The 18978-nt window shown below is 41.4% G+C and overlaps 2 protein-coding genes across 6 annotated transcripts in view; both read right to left on the minus strand.

Moving 5' to 3' along the window:
* The window catches only part of ATRX (ATRX chromatin remodeler), an 88375-nt gene extending 87225 nt beyond the window's left edge, over nucleotides 1-1150 (minus strand). For 2 of the 5 annotated variants that reach the window (XM_068956588.1, XM_068956587.1), the window contains exon 1: nucleotides 890-1150. In XM_068956588.1, the coding sequence (XP_068812689.1) occupies nucleotides 890-909 (20 nt within the window). In that variant the 5' untranslated portion in view covers nucleotides 910-1150. The remainder of the gene's footprint in view (nucleotides 1-889) is intronic. The other 3 variants (XM_068956589.1, XM_068956591.1, XM_068956590.1) reach the window with 2 other exon arrangements.
* A 3889-nt stretch (nucleotides 1151-5039) lies between these two features.
* On the minus strand, nucleotides 5040-18436 carry MAGT1 (magnesium transporter 1). Its single transcript, XM_068957168.1, has 10 exons — nucleotides 18247-18436; nucleotides 17095-17264; nucleotides 16113-16230; nucleotides 14593-14733; nucleotides 13949-14089; nucleotides 13541-13630; nucleotides 10891-10954; nucleotides 8689-8763; nucleotides 7405-7495; nucleotides 5040-6761 (listed from the first exon to the last, which is right to left on the minus strand). Exons 1-10 carry the CDS (start codon nucleotides 18334-18336, stop codon nucleotides 6746-6748), a joined length of 996 nt encoding a protein of 331 aa, XP_068813269.1. The 5' UTR covers nucleotides 18337-18436; the 3' UTR covers nucleotides 5040-6745.
* Between the last annotated feature and the right edge of the window lie 542 nt (nucleotides 18437-18978).

Below are 18978 nucleotides of genomic sequence, written 5' to 3' on the forward strand. Positions count from 1 at the left end.
TTTTTTTTGGGGGGGGGGGATTTTGACAGTACACGCCACGTTTATGAGGGTTAAGTGACAATACTTTATCGTTTAAATAGTGCCTCAGGCATTCTGAATGTTTGTGGGTGAGGGACTGTGTTGATCAGACCCCTTGAGATAGCTGTAAACTGGAAACGTACCGAAGCAACTATTTATTAATAGTTGAACATGGCGTCTCTTCCTTAACGCTGACTGAACTTGTTCTATGGCAGCATGTTTACTTTATGCAGCAAAGCGGGAGCCGCTCGCAAGAACGCGCGCCGTACGGCAGGCAGCTCAAGGATGGAGGGAGGCGTGCGTAAACCCACGGGGAAGCAGATCCTTGGCGCGGGGGCACCGGCAGGGTAGGAAGGACTTTACTACCGACCAACACGTGGGGCGTGGGCGGGGGGCTGGCATGCGGAGGAGCCGATGCCTACGGCGCCCGACAGCCCCGCGACGGGGGCAGAGCGGCCGGCCACGGGCGCCAGCCAGGGCCCGGCCCCGCCCCGAGCCCGCCGGGCCTCCCCTCGCGCTTCCCGCCGGGACGGCGGCCCCGGCCCGCCCCGCCCCTCCGCACTGCAGCCCCCACCGGCCCGACCCCGCCGCGCCCCAGCCGGCCGCCGCCGCCTCGCCCGGCCCGCCGAGCCGAGCCGAGCCGAGCCGAGCCTGCCCCGCCGCCCCGTCCCCTCCCGCTGCGCTCCCGCCGCGGCCTGCCGCCGCCACCCCCTCCCCCTGCCCGGCCCCCGCGTCCATCCCCTCCCCGCCCGGCGGCGCCGCCGCCGCCGCCACTAGGGCCGCCCGCCCGCCCCGGAGGCCCCGGCGCGTTTTGCCCGCGGCCGGCCGCTCGCCTCGCTCCGGGCGAGGGGCGCGGGCCCTGGCGCCGTACCTCATGGGCTCTGCGGTCATGTCTCCGCTGCCGCTGCTCGGTGCGGCCGGCCGGGCCGGAACCGGGCTCAGGCGCTGAAAGGAGACAAAGCCGTTATTGCCGCCATCGCCAGCTCCGCCGCCATCTTGTCGGAGGGAGGCTGAGGGAGACCTGCCTCCTGCCGCCTTCCTCCTTCGCCGACTCCCATTGGCTGCTTGCCGCCCCCATCGATTTTCTAATTGGGCCGCTGCGACGGGGCCTGTTGCTAGGGTCGTTCACGTCACCTTCCTGTCCTCCCCGCTCTGATTGGCTAGAGGCGGGCTTACATCAGCGGTGGGACCCTGACGTCATGCACCCAGCCCCATGACATCACTCCGGACCACAAGTGTATTGGCTACTTTGCCCAGCAGGGGGCTCCAGCCTTTAGGCGCCCAATGACTGCCAGCCGCTGTAGTGGCAGCCAATTACCGTGCGCTCATTACAGCCAGCCAGTCAGGGCGGCGCAGCTCGCGAGGAGGGGAGTCACGCGCTTCCATAAGAAGCTACCTTGGCTGGGGTTTGGGGTAAGCCTCGGTCTTCTCGCACCACCAAAACAGGAGAACTGACCCCAAATACCAAGTCTTCTACTGGACAGAATTTGAAATAGATGGCAAGTAAAGCATTATGCCCTTATGAAGATAACCGGCTTTGAAAAGTGGTCATTTTTCTGCTCAGATTTTAAAAGCAGCTACCAAGTCACCTAGATTCATAATGTAATGCACAAAACAAGAGAAAAATTGTAGGGGGAAGCCCTGCCCTTTTAAGTGTAACCTCTCCTCAATAAGTATTTCATTCCAAAGGCTAAGAGCGCGTAGAATAAATCGCATTTTTAGACTTCAGCACATATAGCCTTACCCATCCCAGGGAAACTCTGCAGACTGGACTAAGCAATTTGCTTCAGGATTTGACTCTTTACACAAGAATTACATCTTGTACTAGTGAGCGTTATCGATACCAAAGAGCAGATTCAATAACAGCTTTTGGTAGCAACACTATCTCATGGTCAATGTTACAATTCTAAAGGACCAAAACATCACCTACCTTTCAGCTAGGTTTTAGAAGGGAAAAATAAATCAGTGTTAACTCCAACTGCCACAAATCCCATATTAAACTTGCAAAAAGCCATCTTCATTTTTCAGCCACTAGTTGATAACAAGGATAGATGAATTAAGCTGGAAATATTACCTTAGTTCTGCATTGGTACTTCAGTTAGGTGATTAAAATAAGAATGCAACATATTCATTTGCCTTGTAATTTTTCTCCTTTTCAAGGGATTTAGTCTGCTTTAATGACTAATATCCTACTGATTTAAAACAACTACATAGTAAAGGAACAAAACTATAGAGTAAAAATAATAAATGTATCTATATCCTTGGGAGAAGGAAAAAGGTATTTGGAAGCTGTTTAAAAAAAAAAAAATCTAATTGCCTCAAATTCCTAACATATCTAAAGATGTCCTTAAAATCCTATGCTGAAGGAAAGGCAAGATCAAGTAAGAACGGAAACATTTCCATCTCCCAACTCTCACCCCAAAAGACAGAACCAGACTATTAATTGTCAGATTGTCAAAAACGGAGGCAGTAGGAACACACTGCAACCCTCTCAGTCAGATGTTTCATGCTTCTCTAGAAACACATGCTGCAGATCTAACCTGCCAACAGCTCGGTTTCTCCAGCACGCAGGATCACTTGCCCAAATGCTCTACCAGACACTGCTGGCTCCAAAACGCTCAGAAGAATGGAGACTTGGAGCTTACGGATTGCAAGACAAACCGAGGGTCACTGCTGAGCCTCATCACTGCCTGATTTCTTTCATAATGATAGTAATTAATTTCCTTAACTAGGTATTAGCCTAGTTTTTAGAAAAATGGCTGAAAGACATGGGTAGTCGTTATCATTTGACAAGAGTATTTTAATAATTGTCCGTGCTCCTGACCTAGAAAGAAAGTACAAATACATCTTGTTCAGATTCTTCTCCATGATAAAAGTAGCACAATTGATCCAGAACAGTAGAACACTAGGCTCAGATTCAGTTTGTAGGAACGGTTAAGAGCTGAGCTTTTAAAAGTGACACTTTTCATGTTTTTGAAATAGATTATGTACATGCTGTGCATTGCAGGCACGTTATGCATTATGTGCATAATGTTTTTAGAATAGATTATGTGCAGTGGAACTCTATTCAGACCTATTCTCTATTCAGAGAATAAATAGAAGAACGGAAAACAGATGACAGCTTACTCAAGAGCTTGACTTTGTTCTCATGTTTTGCTGTTACCCTCTTCTTCTAATAGCGTGGAATCAATCTAGTAGTAGTTTTAAAGTTATAAAAGTAATTAAAGCTTTGGATGGTCACTGCTTTTTCTTTTACTGCACAGGTCCCATACAGGATAAAAACGCCAGTACTCTTCCAAATTCTTTGTAAGAAAATTCATTTCTCATAGCAGATAGAAGCATTTGGTAATTCAAACCTGTTAAAAGAAATGATTTCAGCATAAGTGATCTCACAGATATTTGCAGGAGCACCAAGCTATACAATGGAGACACAGACCTGAGGACATCTTCCATCTGGTCGGAGGAGAAAGCAGTTATGTCCCTGGTTCTGAACTTAAAGGCTTGGAGGAATGACTAAGCACCGCTATTCCAAGAAGCACGTTCAACACACAACTAGCATGATTTGAAGAGAGATTCCAGTAATCTTATCCCTTTAGATAAGCATAAACCTTTACCTACATTAGTTCAATTTATTCACTTGCCCTGGGTTTAATATAGGGAGTTCTCTGAGCTACTTTCAGCTACTATTATTCCAAAGTAATGTTCAAATATAGCACAGTTCCTTCTCAAAAGCAGAAAAAGCCATAATCTTTGTGGCCAGCCACGTTAAGGAAACCAGAGTTCATTTTCAACTACAGCAAAGTAACCAAATACACCATTTGCTCCTTTTATTACAGTAAATGTTCTCTTAAGGCGAGCTTTTACAGTATTTCTGAGCTGTTTAATGCCTCACTTTCTAAAGGAGGTGGTCCCTATCCAACTCCCACTCTTAACATGCCCATTCTCTAAGGCATTGCCTCTTCCACTTTTCTTCTACTTGTCCAGAACTGTATCACACTAACTGGTCCGGTGAGACGCATGCACTGATGGGCCTAAGAGCCAGATAATCAGTGTCCCACTTATAGCTGGCCATTGCCTCTCAGCTGCTGCGTAGATCAAATAAAACTTTCTAGGACTGCATGCGCTAAGTCTGCTACAGGTCCTTGCAAGCATTCGCTCTTCTTCCGCTCCACTATTATATTTGTCCCCTCCTCTATGCACTTAAGTTGCAGCCTCGAGAGCAGAAAAACAATTGAAGAAAGCAAGCATTATTTTCATTTTATATAGCTTGAAAAGTGGGAGGTGAGGAAAAATCAGAATCATTTTTACCAGTATACTGCCTTAAATGGAAGACCAGTATTTCCCTTCCATCCACCAGCATGATGTGCAACTGTCTAAAGTTAGTCAATATATGATCATATGCTTTTCAAAAGGACAGAATAAAATACTATCAGGCCAGAAAAATCAGAAACAAAATTGAAAGTTTACAAAAAAAAATGTACTACTGCAGAATGATGTTGTAAGCCACTTTGGCCTGCACTGCTAAGGGAAAAAAAAAAAAAAAAAACAACTTAAGTTTATTAGAACCAACCTGCACATTCATTGGAATCACTGGAAACATTCTTGAAGCACCAAAGAGGTAGTGGTGGGGAGGGAAGGGGGGGAATCACAGCTGTAACAATCCAGAATTTTCCTGGCAAATCTATAGTGCTAACTAGATTCCACCTCTGGAAATACTACAGCAGATCTATTTATGACTCCAGGAAGCCCATATTTTTAACTCAGGACAGCTGTCAAAGATGGGAGGGCAACAGACACACAAGACCTCATGTAACCAGCTAATAGCAAAGGAAGATACCTAGTATCGACATTTGAGCTACAGTCTCCCCACAAATGCACATACACTAGTATTAATCCTGTTCATTCAGTCATATCCAGGTTACTTACTATTTGTATTAACATGTTGGAGCAACAGTGGAAGAAAATAGATTCTTCTGCCTTTAACAGAGATTTCCAGCATAAAGTTTAAAGACACAGCAACATGGAACAGACTAAAAAATTTTATTGAACGTTGTCCAAAAATCCAGTCAAGCACACAATTTATCCATTCCACTAAGGCCCGTCATTCTGTATGGCATAAAAATGCATCTCAACACATTGAAACATCAAACAACTAAATTAGTGGAGTTAAGGCACTTGAAACGTATGTTAATTTAGCAAACTTGCATAAGAATAACATTGTACTTTGAATAATACAGTCCTTTGAGCTTCAAAGTGTCCAAATTCTTTAACCCCTTGAGACAAGGGAGAGAAAGAAGCAGGAGCCAAGAGTCTCATCACATTTGCCTCTGACTAGTAACCTCCAAGGCTACCACAGCCTGAGGAAGGGACTATTACTGAATCAGGCTGTTGAAGTTTCCTCTAGTATAGGCGCCAAACTACACAAGTTTGGACTGAGGCACAAGGTCTTCTCAAGAATCCTTAAGGCATAATATCTTTGTGAGAGAACAAGGAGAGCATCTACTCAATTTTAAGGCCAATAAATCTTTCATGGGGTAATAACATATATCCTGAGATTAGATGTCTCTCTGCCCACCACCCCCTTCTCCTCCCCAAGGAGGAAGCTGGAAAAAAAAGAGAAAAAAGCTTAGAGAAATTTACAGAAAACTTAGTGAGAACTTCAATGGAGACTAAAAAATCTGATACCTGCTGGTTTGTCAGGTCACTGAGCGATCACTTAAAAGCCAGTTAACACCCTGCCACTCATGCTACAGAGAGTTACCTCTGTAGCTTTGGTTTTCCGATTTTTGGGAGGAGAATGTTGAACAGGCTAAGAATATTTTTTGACTTTGAGCCAATGTTTACAACTTGCATGGTAGTCTCAGCATTTGGCAATCAAAGAAAGTTCAGTGAATGATTGAACAAGATGCTCTGTAACAAATAGGGATTTCAACTGAACTGAGGATAGGAGTTATTGGTTATTTACTCGGGGGGAGGAGGCTGGAGAAAGGGCAAGGAGAAGTATATCTGGCTGTTTTGTTTTTTTTTTTTAAACCTTGAATATCAAGTAGAAAACTCATTAGTAGGTCACTTAACAAAAAATCCTGAATTCAGTTATTTTAAAAGTCATTTCTACCTGTTAAAAACTTTCTTCCTCTGTGAGGGGACCTCTTGCATCATACAGCAATTAAGTACCCTTCTCATATTAAGATACAGCTCTAGGATGTGCCCATTTCCCACTGCAACGTGGAGTATGCTACAAGGGTCACTGTACAGACTGAAGGAAGAGGTTTCCAGATACAAGATGAGGTTTCCTCAACCGTAAGAGAGCATGATCCACAGAAGCAACTGTCACCAGCTATGCATGAATAAGAAACAAAGTGACAAATATTTGAGGGAAAAAGAAACATATGGAACACAGATTATCCAATTGAATTTAAAAGATTTTATAGTTAGTCTAAGGAAACAAAGTAGTTCTAAACAGTAAGCTTTGAATTTCACTAGATTTAAAGTAAAGTTGTTTAAGAAGATGTAAAGTTTATGAAAAGAGATTGCATCTTAATACTCTGTGTCCTTCACAGCAAATTGCTTGCTATACTTAAGGCACTACACATTGTCTTTGGTTCAGTGTTTAACTATCTCATTCAATGTAAAGAGAGGTAGCATGAACCATACACATTTAGCTCTTCCATTCCGTTAGGCTCAATTTCAGAGTCGCCATCCTTCTGCCGTTAGATTCTGGAAGCCTTTAACTCATTAGGAAGCTGCAGGAACAAAAGAACACTTATTAATCTTAGAAAAATTAAAAGGTGGGCAACATTCCACTTAGCTTTCACATGTGTCCAGAGAATCAGACATTTGCATAAATAAGGATTAATAATCAACATGCATAAGTAGGGAGGAAAAAAACAGAAGACAGGCACTTATTTTTCAACATATGTTGGCTGAGGTATCAATGTGGGAATGAAAATATTTTGTAATATGTAATTGCATGAAAAGGAATACCACAATCTTTGCTTTGGCCAGATGGAAAAAAACGGTGTTGCCCTCAGAATACCGGTATTTTTGGTCATCGTATCAGCCAATATTACTGATCACTGAGTAACAAGTGTTTAAAAGAAGCGTTTCCCACCAAACTGGATTTTAGAAAATAAGCTCTTGGCCTAATTCTCCATTCCAATTTACATTAACATTACCAGACAAGAAAACACCAGTTGGCAAAAACAAATCCATTCATAAGCAGGCAGTCAATATTTAAAACCTTCTATTACTACTTTCAGTCTTTAACTCCGTATTTGCATTTTTCCCAGTTCCTCCAAAAAAGTCAATGGCGATATAGCTGTACTGCAATGTATAGCAAAACAATGACTGGAAGAGCAGAGGAAAAAAAAAAAAAACAACCCAAACCTGTATGGGTAGCCATGGTATTTAGATCTGAAGACGGAGAGTAACCAACTGAAGAACAACACCACCAAGCCAATACCAGCAATACACATGACTGCAAGAGATACAGAATAGGATTATGGTAAAATGAAAGTCCTCTCTGAAAATACCACTGTAAGTGGGATTTTCAAAAGCATTCTGCAATATTTACAGATTTGGTCAGGTAAGAGCTTTACTACTGTCACTGAGAACTAGATTACTATCAATTCTCTTTCAAATTCCCACTGTAAGTCCATTTTATAGCATTGGTTGAAGTCTTTCCTCCCTTACTAACAAAAGGCTGCAAAGCAGCTGTGCATCTCCCTTCCACTCAGAAGGTCTTTGAGTTGATCTTGCACTTTGCCAAAAGCAACTCCAAGTGTAGTTGAAAGACCAGAGGATTCACATCTGCTTAAAGGTGCAAAGTACACAATAAACCACGTAAGGAAAAGAAACCAGCAAGCACACACGCGTGCTCTCCCAGAGTAAAGCAGAAGTCTGTTTCACTTTGTTCCCACCGCAGGTCCAACTGTTTTAAGGAAATCTGAGCAGGAACCAATAAACTACTGGTTCACAACAGCAATCAGAACAGTAGAGAGGAATCGGCACATGTACAAAGAAGTTCTTCGGCATTTTATACAAGACTGGTATAGGTCCTGCACACACTTTTATGTTGAAACTCTTCATGAATAGCACTGGGGAAGGAAAATGACAAAGATTCATGTACTCCAAAACAGAAGTATCGCCTAAGACATGTAGGACTGAAACACAGCTATAAAAACAGCTATAACATGAGAACAACATCAGAAAAGGAAAACTTACCTCTTTCTTCTTGGACAGCTAAAATAATGAAATCCTTCGTAAGTTAGTGCCTGGTGCTTTCCAGAGGATTTTGTTTTGTGATCATTTGTTATGGTTTACTTTGTTTACTAAAGTAAGAGTCTTAAGATGCCTTATCTCTATCCTCCTCAGGTCACCTGGTTATTAAACAAGGCCATGTGGAACAGTCTAGTCTTATTCTTCAGTTGTCAGAACATTAAGCTTTGAGTCTGTTTTTTATTTTCCCTCCCCTTCAAAGAAGATCAAATTGTGAAATACTAACTTCTTCTACTCTGTAATCCATGCCTATTTCACCAACTGCATGGCTGAAAGGCAAGAGTCCATGGGAACTCCAAATGCCGTTGTTTGCTAGAAACAATTTATTTTTATTGCTGTCTGTATCAGAAATCTTTACTGAATGCCTCCCCTTAGTAAGACAGAAGTACTTACTTTTTCTTTTTCCCACATCCATGTCAGAAGTAGCTGCTTCATGGAGGAGTACCATTCCTAAAGTAACACCACCATCTATGAGCGCTGTTTAAGGCTAAATCAACAAAAATACAATACACTCATTCTTAATTTCATAAATTCAGCTCTAACCTGACACCTGGGGCATTAAAACTCACTGAAAACAAAGTAATGACTTCCCAGCCAAACGAGCAACTATGGAAAAAAGCAACATAAAGGCACTCAATTGTATGATTTACCTTAAAATATAAATTGGAAGATATGGGAGTCTCTTAACACAAATTTAAAAATTTGTATTTACTATCTCAGCTTGAAATGAAATAGCACTCTTTCCTATAGAGAGGTAGGTCTGCTTCTAATCATGTTCTACACACTACTGGAAAAATCTCAAGAGGTATTTAACATGGGTGCATTTTAATAAGCTGAAAAAATTAATAAAATATTTAAACAGTATTTAACATAACAGGGTATCTTTCAAGTAGCAACATTTAAGTATTAATTTTTCAATTTAAAAATTAAAGCTGCTAAAATTAAGGTAGCACAGACAACTCAAAAGGCCTGACATTTGTCAAGAGCGAATCTTAAAGCAAAATTGTGGAACGACTGAAACAAAACGCAGAACTCTAAGGTTTAAGTGCATTTCAGCATAGATGTTTCAGCCCCAGTCCTGCTCATGAAAGGAGGAGTATTTATCACAGACTGCTATGGGAACAATAAGAGGCTTTTCAATTTCAAATGCAGTCCACCTTCGGCATAAGGGAACCACAGGATAAAACAGACTTCAACCTAAAGGAATCTTGCCAACTTTTAAGTTCTACAGCAATTGGTAAATTTGGTCCACGATGGCATGTATAGTACAATATTTTAGAGGCAGCAATAAGATAACATTAGCACAAATAAGCAAAGCTGTTAGGTCGCACCTGATTAGATGCATGAGAAGTACAGCAATACCTAGAGAAAGGAAAATCAGACGTCCTCCTCCAAACCAAGTTTCTCAGTTTAAAGAAAAAAAAAAAAACCCACCAACACCACATCAACATTTTTATAGTAAATACACAGCAAGACCACAGAGCTCTTTCAGCATCACAATTTTTAGACATCAATTGCTTACTTTACATTATTTGATAAGGAAAAAAAACCACAATACACTGCTTGTGAAATTAAGATATTGAAAAGATTAAAAAGTAAGAAGAGAAAAGGGAGAAAGTAGTCATAGTCATTGGGTTAAAGAACCTTACTGTTCTTGCAACAGAAAAGACTTATAAAACATGGTCAAGCAGTACAGAAGGGGACAGGTACTCTGAATTAAATACTGAAGCTATACAGGTAAGTGAGAAACTAATTGATGTGCCCAAAAGCAAGTTTGCTATTCTGTGCACTGGTGTACTATGAAAACATTGACAATTTGGGATTGTAAAGCTGCAAGAAAGATAACATTTGGAAAAAAAAAAAAAGAAACAAGAAGAACTCATGAATGAAGATAAAACAATGCATAGGCTGTTATAGGTGACAAGACAACAAGACAAGGAAGAAAAGTTTGGGTCAGAGACTGTAACTACAGTTACAGATGATTGATCAAAGACATGCGTGAGCTGAGGAAGAAAGTATTGAATTTCAGAGTATTCCTATCACTCAAAAGAAACATTTTTAAATAAATGGAAAAGGCAAAAGCTCTCAACATGCAAGTTTCTGTTCGCTCTTCTTGATGGAATAATACTGGCATGGAAAAATCCTGAATCATTATCAATGAGAGCTAAGACTAAAAGTAAAGAAGATGAGCAAAAAAATAAAAGAAGAAAGATCAGTAATAAAGAAAAGAATTCAACACCAAAGCAAGAATGATTAAGTAGGAGAGATCAAAAAAGATGAGACACGCAGAAGAACAGGAGCTATTTTAATAAATCTTGTGGTTCCACAAGCATCCACACCTTTAACACTGTATTCAGTTCAGTAATAGAGCAAGGAAGAAAGCGGCAAGAAAGATCAGTAAACGATTTTCTACTCAACGTAAAGATCTTTGGCATAAGAAAAACATAGCTGTCAACATAGGAAAACTCTACAAGGTTCTGCATCAGTGTTAGATGACAGATACGAGACTTGACAAAGTACTCTCAAAGAAAAGACACTAGCATAAGTTAGCGAAAAAACCATCACCAACCACACACATCTCTCTAAGAAGGATACTAAACAGAAGAACAATGTGCGTTTCTGCCACAAACTGGGCTTGGCTGCTTCCATGGATATAGTTCTGTAAGAGACAAAAAGTAATTAACTATAAGACAGACTGGAGTCAATGTCAGAATAATTAACAACAGCTATAAAGCTTGGAACTGTTTTTGCACCGTCTCTTTCAGGAGATACAGAAGTAGTAGCCCAGAAAGCGCGTGAAAATTTTCAATTGCTGACTACTGATTTTTTGGGGGGAGGGGAGAGGGGGGCACTGTCAAATCTCTCCCCTCTAGTATCAAGTGCAATCAGCCCAAAACAGTGTTCAGATTATAATAATGCAAGTACAGCTATGACCTTCATGACCCAGACTCCCTGTTTTGCAGTGCAAAATACCACAGCCATGTCCTCCCACACCCACTGTTATCCAAGTCTGGTATTCAGGTTAGACCTAGATCCTTACGCTGCCTACATTGCACTTGTGCTGAGGGGCATTCTCTTCAAGCTGCACGCAGACCCTACTCACCAGCACTGCAAGTTTTCCCATGGCATACCAGGAAAAGGAAAGTCATCACTAACAGTTGCAACTTTACTCTTTAGTCTCCATATTAAGATCAAAAAAGGCTTATAAACGACGTAAACAGAAGAAATATTGCAAAACAAAAGGAAACGTTTCTGAGAAAACGTTTTGAATAAGAACTTCCATTCTACAAGTTGACTCAGAGGGTTAGTAAATTTTTATTTGTTAACCTCCCCCCCCACCCCACCCCCAAGTGGGGTGACAAAGTCTGAACTCCAAGGTCAAGCCTACTGTTGTTGAATCCCTCATGGGAAGTTCTATGTCCTGCGATGTTATATTTACATAGAAAAGCATGTTTGATGAACAGATCAGCTTTTTAATGAAAAAAGATCAGAGGGCCTGAACCCACCTAACTGGACATGAAAGGACATTACCAGATTCATCCCTTTCCGAGTAAAATACATGAGAAGAGCCAGTATGCGCAAGTATCTCGAGAGATGCAATATCCCCAGTACAGCCTACTCCTACAGTGATTCTCATGCTCTATTATGTATATAGTATATTACGTATAGCAGCATATATCACGCCTTACTAAAGCTAATCTTTCCCAAGAAAGAGATGTCACAAGTTTAAGGTCACTAGGCATCCATAACTTATGACAAGAACCTCAAAACAGGTTTATGTGGGAGTTATTAGGTAGAAGAGCTAAGAGAAGGGTTTGTATGAAACTGCCAGGCTTAGCAATAAGACTGTTTACATATAAAGACCCAGCATAAGCACCTGTATTTTGCTTTTGGCAATTTAGATCTCTCAAGTCTCCTCATAGCTAGAGATACAACCTATGTACGTGAAAGGGTAAAGCAAAGTCATAGACAAGTAAGCATCAATATGAAAACATGAAAACAAATGGGAATCGCTAAAAGATGCATAGGAAGGCCAGAGATGGAACAGATTAAGTCATTTAAAATAATCTACCCTCAATAGCTAAGGAAAAAGCATTCTCCTCTTCTTCTTCCCAAGCATATCACATGTTTTACTTGCATTAAGGGGGAGACACAAAACAATAAGAAGGATGAAAGATATGCTTACCTTAGGTTCTAAAGCAAGGAAGGAACTCCCTGCCTCAGATCTCTTGTTAGCAAATAGCTTTGGTAACTCAGTATGCTGTCCCTTGTGCCCTAGGGCATTATTTTGGTATCTGCTTAGCTTTCTATGCTGAAAATTTGAAGTTTCTACAACAAGACACACCTTGAACTTTTTGTATTAAAGCAATAAAAATAAAAACTTCCAAGGCAACGCTCTAGAACCAGTATGCCCTGTTTCCAACACAGTACCATCCAGATGACTACTGCCTATCACTTTTTTGCCTGGGGAGCACTTTGAGCAGTTTCTAACACAAAACTGAGCATGTTATTACCTACTAAATTAATCTTAACATTTCTAGTCTGATTGAGAATTGCATTTCTTATTCTCTCTTAAAAAGCTTTTAAAATAATAATACACCTATAAAGCAATACACCTATGAAAAAAAAAAAGAAACAAAAAACCTAAGAAGCAATGTTGACCTTAGAACTCTTCAAATATTTCTCTCACACCTCTTACCCTTAGAGCATCACACAACTAACACCACCATTCCTACAGAATTAATACTGATCACTGAACAAGAAAAGACTGGAGCAATGACCTTCCTATTAAGATGCAATTCTAGGTGACAGGGTTGAAATCATTACATAGCCATTACAGAACACAACGCTTTGTTTGCCAACTCTTATTCTACTACTACACGATCACAAAATGCTGACCTTCCTCCAAAACAGAATTTCTTCTTCTACTTGAGCCAAGGAAAGGATAAAGCTATTTGGAGCATTATCTAAATCCTGACTGGAGCGCTAACATTCTTCCTGTTCCCATAGCTTACCTATAAAACCCTTCTTTCGCAGGCATATATTCTAAGAGAAGACAGATCCTCTCCGAACCAATCAACAGCTCTAGTTTGCCTTGCCGACTACAAGACAGATTAGCCTCACTGACTTACTAAGAAGTCAAGAATAGAATTTGCGCTCTGACTTTCCTCTTTTAATGTTGGCCTCTTCTGTGTTTCTATTGTATTTCTACACAATAACTACACAAACAAAAAAATTGGCTTACCACTTGTCCTGTATGGGGATTCTTATGAGCATATGGTGGCCCTCTAATGTGGTTCCACATCTGGCCTGATGTCATTGCTAATACAAAACACTAAAAAGGAAAGAACACTAATCAATGAGGATTGTCTTGTTTCACCCAATTTCTTTTCATTTCATACTAAAAAGTATCAGCTTGGAATACAACCTCAGGCTTTGCACTGCCCTATCTCTTATTAGCACAAAAGCATCTAATCCAGCATTAACTAAAGAAAAAAAAAGACCAAATAGTGTTATCAGACTAGCAAGAAGAAAAGGTAAATGCATCCCACTTTCCTCTACCCAATTTGATCTTCTTTAAACAAAGGCTTTTTGACATTTGAATTGTTTCAAACCTCATGACAACAGGCAGACAAGAGTTACAATTACTCACCAAAGCAGCAAATGCCCAGCCAGTTTTGTTATACAGAAAATCCAGATTGCTTCCACGCAAATACACAAGGCCTCCAATGACAGCCAGCAGCAGTCCTAACATCAATGGTCCAGCATAATTTGGCGGCCTTATCACACGAATCTATGCACAAAGGAAATTTAAATTATTCCCCTAAACAGGAACATACGTTATAGTCTTCCTCCTCCTAACAAACACACAACATACTAGAGTGGAAAAAAAAGCTATACATAATAAATCCGACTCTAGTGAAGTTAGCAATGCTTCTTCTCCCTTTACTGTAGGGAAAGTCAGGCAAGTCTTTTACACACTTTTACTCTGCTAAATAATTCAAAGACTGCTTTTCTTCCAAAGCAACAGGAAAGGGAGAAGGAAGGAAATGAGTCTTATCACCTTATCAGAAAGGGAAGAACACAAAATATGACACAGAATGCAAGAATCTAAGAGTCTCCAAAGATGTAGTGATTTTAAAAAAATCTTGTGGACCCAATCTAGATTTTGTAGACTAGAACTATTTAGAGTAGCTGAGAGTACACTGTTATCCATAAAATACAACTGACAGGTATTTCATAACTAAAATTATATAATAAGGAAGCGCTCAGGAGGGGGAAATTATCCATACTTACATTGACATCAGTTCTATCAGCCACCCAACGAGCAAGCTGCTCAGCTGCAAAACCTCGCACCTGAAGTTCATATGTGTCACCTCTTTTAGGCTTCCCTTTAGCAGGAAAGTTAATGAAGGTTGGGGCAGAATTCATGTTTAGCTGTATTTAAAAAAAGTAAAATTAAAAAAAAAAATCAGAGAAGTTTCTTAACATATGCTTTCATTTCTGTAGACATTTCATTTGCATTTTGCAACACAGTAGACATCAAACCAATCACAGAAGCTATTCATTAAATGGATAATTGGGGGCGGGGGGGGGGGAGGGAAGACAGCACAGCAACTTGAACTTCTATATCTTACAAAACAGCCTAAATTCTTGCCTGTTCTAAGGCTAAAAATCAACACGTATGAGAAGTTCTGCATATTTCCCTTGTACGTGCCATGCTGTTTTCTCTTTTTAGTATTCAGAAACATTTTCATCCCTATTTCTTAAAGGGGAAAAAAAAGTTTTCCTTTAATAAAAAAAAGTTTATTTCTCAGTAAACTTGTTCACATCCAAGAGGGCTTATTAATGTGATTGACAAGCCTTCATTAGTATTCAGGTCTATAGCTAACAGGTGATCCAAAAGATTCAGTCCAGTTAATAGATTTATAATACATAAGTAAGCAGAAAATATTTTAGAAAATAAAGTTCTATCTTTTCCTAATGAAGACCATTCTTCCTCACAGCATTTCAGGTTTTTGTAATCTGTCCCTTCTACAGATACCATTACCCAGAGAGAAATCTGCCAAACAGTAGTAAGAATATGCACGGTAATATAAGAAGTCTGTAGCTTAATGAATGAATTTTTGATATAATACACGATGGGAAAATTTAACAAAAACGAAGACAACCATTTCCACTTCTCTAGTCCAAACGTTTCTGTTCATTAAAACATCATCGCTCAAATTATGTAGCTTTTAAACATTGAGATGAATACCTCTTTGTAAATTTGTAAAACTACGATCGACTATTAATTTGATCTGGAATAGCAAACGTACATGCAACATTCTCGTAAACTAAAAAAAAAAAAAAAACTAGTTACATAATGTTGGTAGAAGAGCAAAATGACCAGGTACTTCAAAAATCAGCAGGTTAACTGACACTGAAAGTTCTACCATTCTCTTGTTATCTAAGACTTTAATAGCTGTTCCTCAGGACATCACTGTTTTCTATTTTGTCTCTTTCTATGTTAAAGGACAATTCCATTAAAATTTACACTGTATGCTATTAAAGAGGGAGACTCAGCAGAAACAATCAGATAACCCAGTTCACTCCTTGTGCCTATTCCAGATTTGTCCGTGCTATTAATATTACTGCCAAAACGCTACCGTCTTCTACTCTCCTCATCTCTTCCGAATTAGTGTGGCAGCTTTTAACTTTTCAATTATTTCTTTAATCACTGTAACACTACATCTCATATATATCTCTATCCTCTTGTCCTCATTCTCCAAAATCCGAGTTAAGAATAACGTCTCAAGAGAAGAGAAAGGTTTTACCATTTGAAACACATCTGAGCCTTCATCAAAATCTACCATAGCAAAAAAAATCTTATTGGTAAATGCACTGGAGTATCGCCAGGAGTTTGCCAGAATCTGGTATTCCTCATCAGCTTGCCTGTAAAAACACAAAAATGAGACGCTATGCCGCATTTGTCCAAACACAAGTTACAGAATGTAACCATCCACCCCATTCACCTCTCTATGTTCATTTTCAAGTGTTCAGATTTTAAAAAGTTCAAGGCTAGATATTCATCTAACAACCACATTCAGCAGTTGGACACAACACTACTTGCCTTTGACCTTACATTTCAAAAACGGTGATACCACGACCACAAGCAATGGTAATTTCCAGGGGATGCTTAGAGAAGCTTCAAGTGAAACACGGCAGCTCATGACTTGCTAGTCTATGGAGCACCAGAACAAGTATAGGTGTGTTCTCTTCTCCGTGCCAAAGAACGGGAAACCAACTAGCTTCACATAACTAGGCACAAAAAAAATTCATCTTTACAGACCCCTGCCTCCTCTGAATCAATACATAAATGCCATGTGTTTAAGGGTCTAGCATATCATCACAGTAAGTAAGTAAGTGCCAATCAACATATTGATTAACAGTAACTTTTACACTGCAAGGCCAGCAGTAATTCTGCAAATATTCTTCTTTCTTAGCAGCTCATGCCAGAAAAGTTGAGTTTTCATCCTATACTTTTCCAGAGGCCTATTACGACGAATATTCTGTCTGCGTAACAGCAATTATTTGAGGAGGGCCGTCAAATCGTTATTTTTCCACATACGTATTATACATTATTCCCACACAGTTAACTTCAAAGAAGATTCTACTATGATGTGCTTTAATATCTTCCTGCCACATGCCTGGAGCAAAAAAAAAAAAAAAAAAAATTCATCCTCCTCCTAAACTTAATTTCCTACAAGGTGTATGAAGATTTTCAAGCTCTAACTTAGAACTGAATTAAGCCCATACTTGCAGACAACACACTGTCTGTGAGGCTGAAGAGCAGTGAACATCACGATCACTGAGTAATTTCTAGGTGGTGCCTTCACAAGGCGTCGAAACTTGTCTCCGTTCATTCGGATAACGGATCTTTTACTAGCCCACTCCATTAATTGGCTCACTTTTTCTGATAACACCATCTGAAAGCAAAAGCAAAGAAGCGTTGAATGCTTTTTTTAATCTATAACAACACAATCTTGAAAGTCTTTATACTTGACAAAGTATTGCACAGCATTTCACCAGCACATTAAGATGTAACACTCCGATAAGATTCTTGAAGGCATTCACAGTCCCTTGACAGTCATGCTGGTGATATTAACCTCAAGCACTTATGAACTTAATATTAGATTTGCTGATGAAGACTATCACCTCATTAGCACTTTCTCTTACAGCTAATTGGGAGACCTGTTTCAGGTGTATGAACTACCCCAACCAATTAACCCCCCGACAATTTTTATTTCGTACCAAGCATCATGTTTTGTTTCAAAGCATTTCAAAACTCAGTGGCCAGCAGAATTAACACAGCAGCTGGAAGCACCATGGTAAGAAGTACAGCATCTAAACTTCAGGATTGATGTAAAACTTAATCAGGTAAATATTTCTGAAAACTCCAGAGTGCTCATCCCTAAATCCTTCTTTTAAAATAAAGCAAATAGATGTTGGTGCACCAGTTCTACACCTTTATTCAACAAGCACTACATAAGTGACAGAAATTGAACGTTGTGTTTATCGTATTCACTGCTAACATTGCCAACACTGCTCTTTAGGAGCAGAGAAAGAGCTTGCAATAAGTAATTAACTTTTTATTTTTAATTTACATCGGAAGAAGTGTAGCAAAGGGATCTTTTTAAAGCCTAGAAAAGGCCAATACGTTAAAAAAAGAAGAGCAAGCAAGCAAGCAGGAAAAACGCCGCCGTGCGGAGCCCCCAAGGCCCGACTCCCCCAGCGCAGGCCGCGGGCGCTCTCCCCTCCGCCGCGGCCGTTGGCCCCCGCCCGCCTCCCGCCGCCTGAGGGGGCGGCAGACACCCCCGCCGCGGGGAGGGCCAGAGCCGGCCCCGGCCTCGCCTCAGAGCGGATCCCGGGCAGCGTAGGGCAGAGCAGGGCAGGGCGGCGGCTCCTCACCTCCTTCCGCTTCTGCCCCGCGGCCCCCGGCCCCCCCGACGCCGCCAGTAGCAACAGCAACGGCAGCAGCAACCCCGGCAGCGCCGCCATAGCTGCCCCCGTCTCCCCGCTGCCTCGCGCCCATTGGCTGGAGGGCTCGGCAGGCGCTGACCCACTGGCCGAGTAGCACCGCCGGCTGCTTCCTATTGGCAGCGGAGCCGATCGCGGACTTACCGCCGGCTTCCTATTCGCTAATCCCTCCCTCCCTCGGGCTCTCACTAGCCAATAGAAAGGAGGCAAGCTGGAGCCGTTTGATTGGTCGGGGAAGGAGGCGGGCGGAGCGTAGCCCTGCTGCCCTCCCCCAGGAGGCCTCGCGGAGCGGTGCGCTGCTGCGGCTCGCCCGCCCGTCCCGGTGCGGCCCGCGGTCGTCGGCGGAGCGGGGCGGGGCGGGGCGGGGCGAGGTCTCCCTCGGGCAGCCCGCCGCACACCGCAGCGGCGAAGCGAGAGGGCGCCTGCGGCACGCGTGAGCGAAAGCTCTTCCGAGCCGTGTGCCTGCTTTCTGTTATTCACGCATACGTGCTGCTAGGATCGCGTTATAAAAAGGATGGTTGAAGTCACACCTGCACTTGGAAAATAATCAGTGTATCCATGGATAGCGCAATCTCTAATTTCTACGTAAAAGTTATGTTTTTACAGGTGATTCTTTTTTTACGAAGATCCTTATGTAAAGACGCGTACGATATAGAAATTCCT

This window comes from Struthio camelus, chromosome 11, assembly GCF_040807025.1.
Source record: "Struthio camelus isolate bStrCam1 chromosome 11, bStrCam1.hap1, whole genome shotgun sequence".
Lineage (NCBI taxonomy): Eukaryota > Metazoa > Chordata > Aves > Struthioniformes > Struthionidae > Struthio > Struthio camelus.

Bases quoted from the DNA above. Each gene is read 5' to 3' on its own strand.
- MAGT1 (XM_068957168.1), bottom strand. From the start codon at position 18,336: ATGGCGGCGCTGCCGGGGTTGCTGCTGCCGTTGCTGTTGCTACTGGCG. The intron at 10,955-13,540 runs GTAAGCCAATTT...TGTCTCTTACAG, and splicing joins ATCCCCATACAGGACAAGTG to AACTATATCCATGGAAGCAG. The intron at 8,764-10,890 runs GTATCCTTCTTA...CAGCGCTCATAG, and splicing joins GCACATTGTTCTTCTGTTTA to ATGGTGGTGTTACTTTAGGA.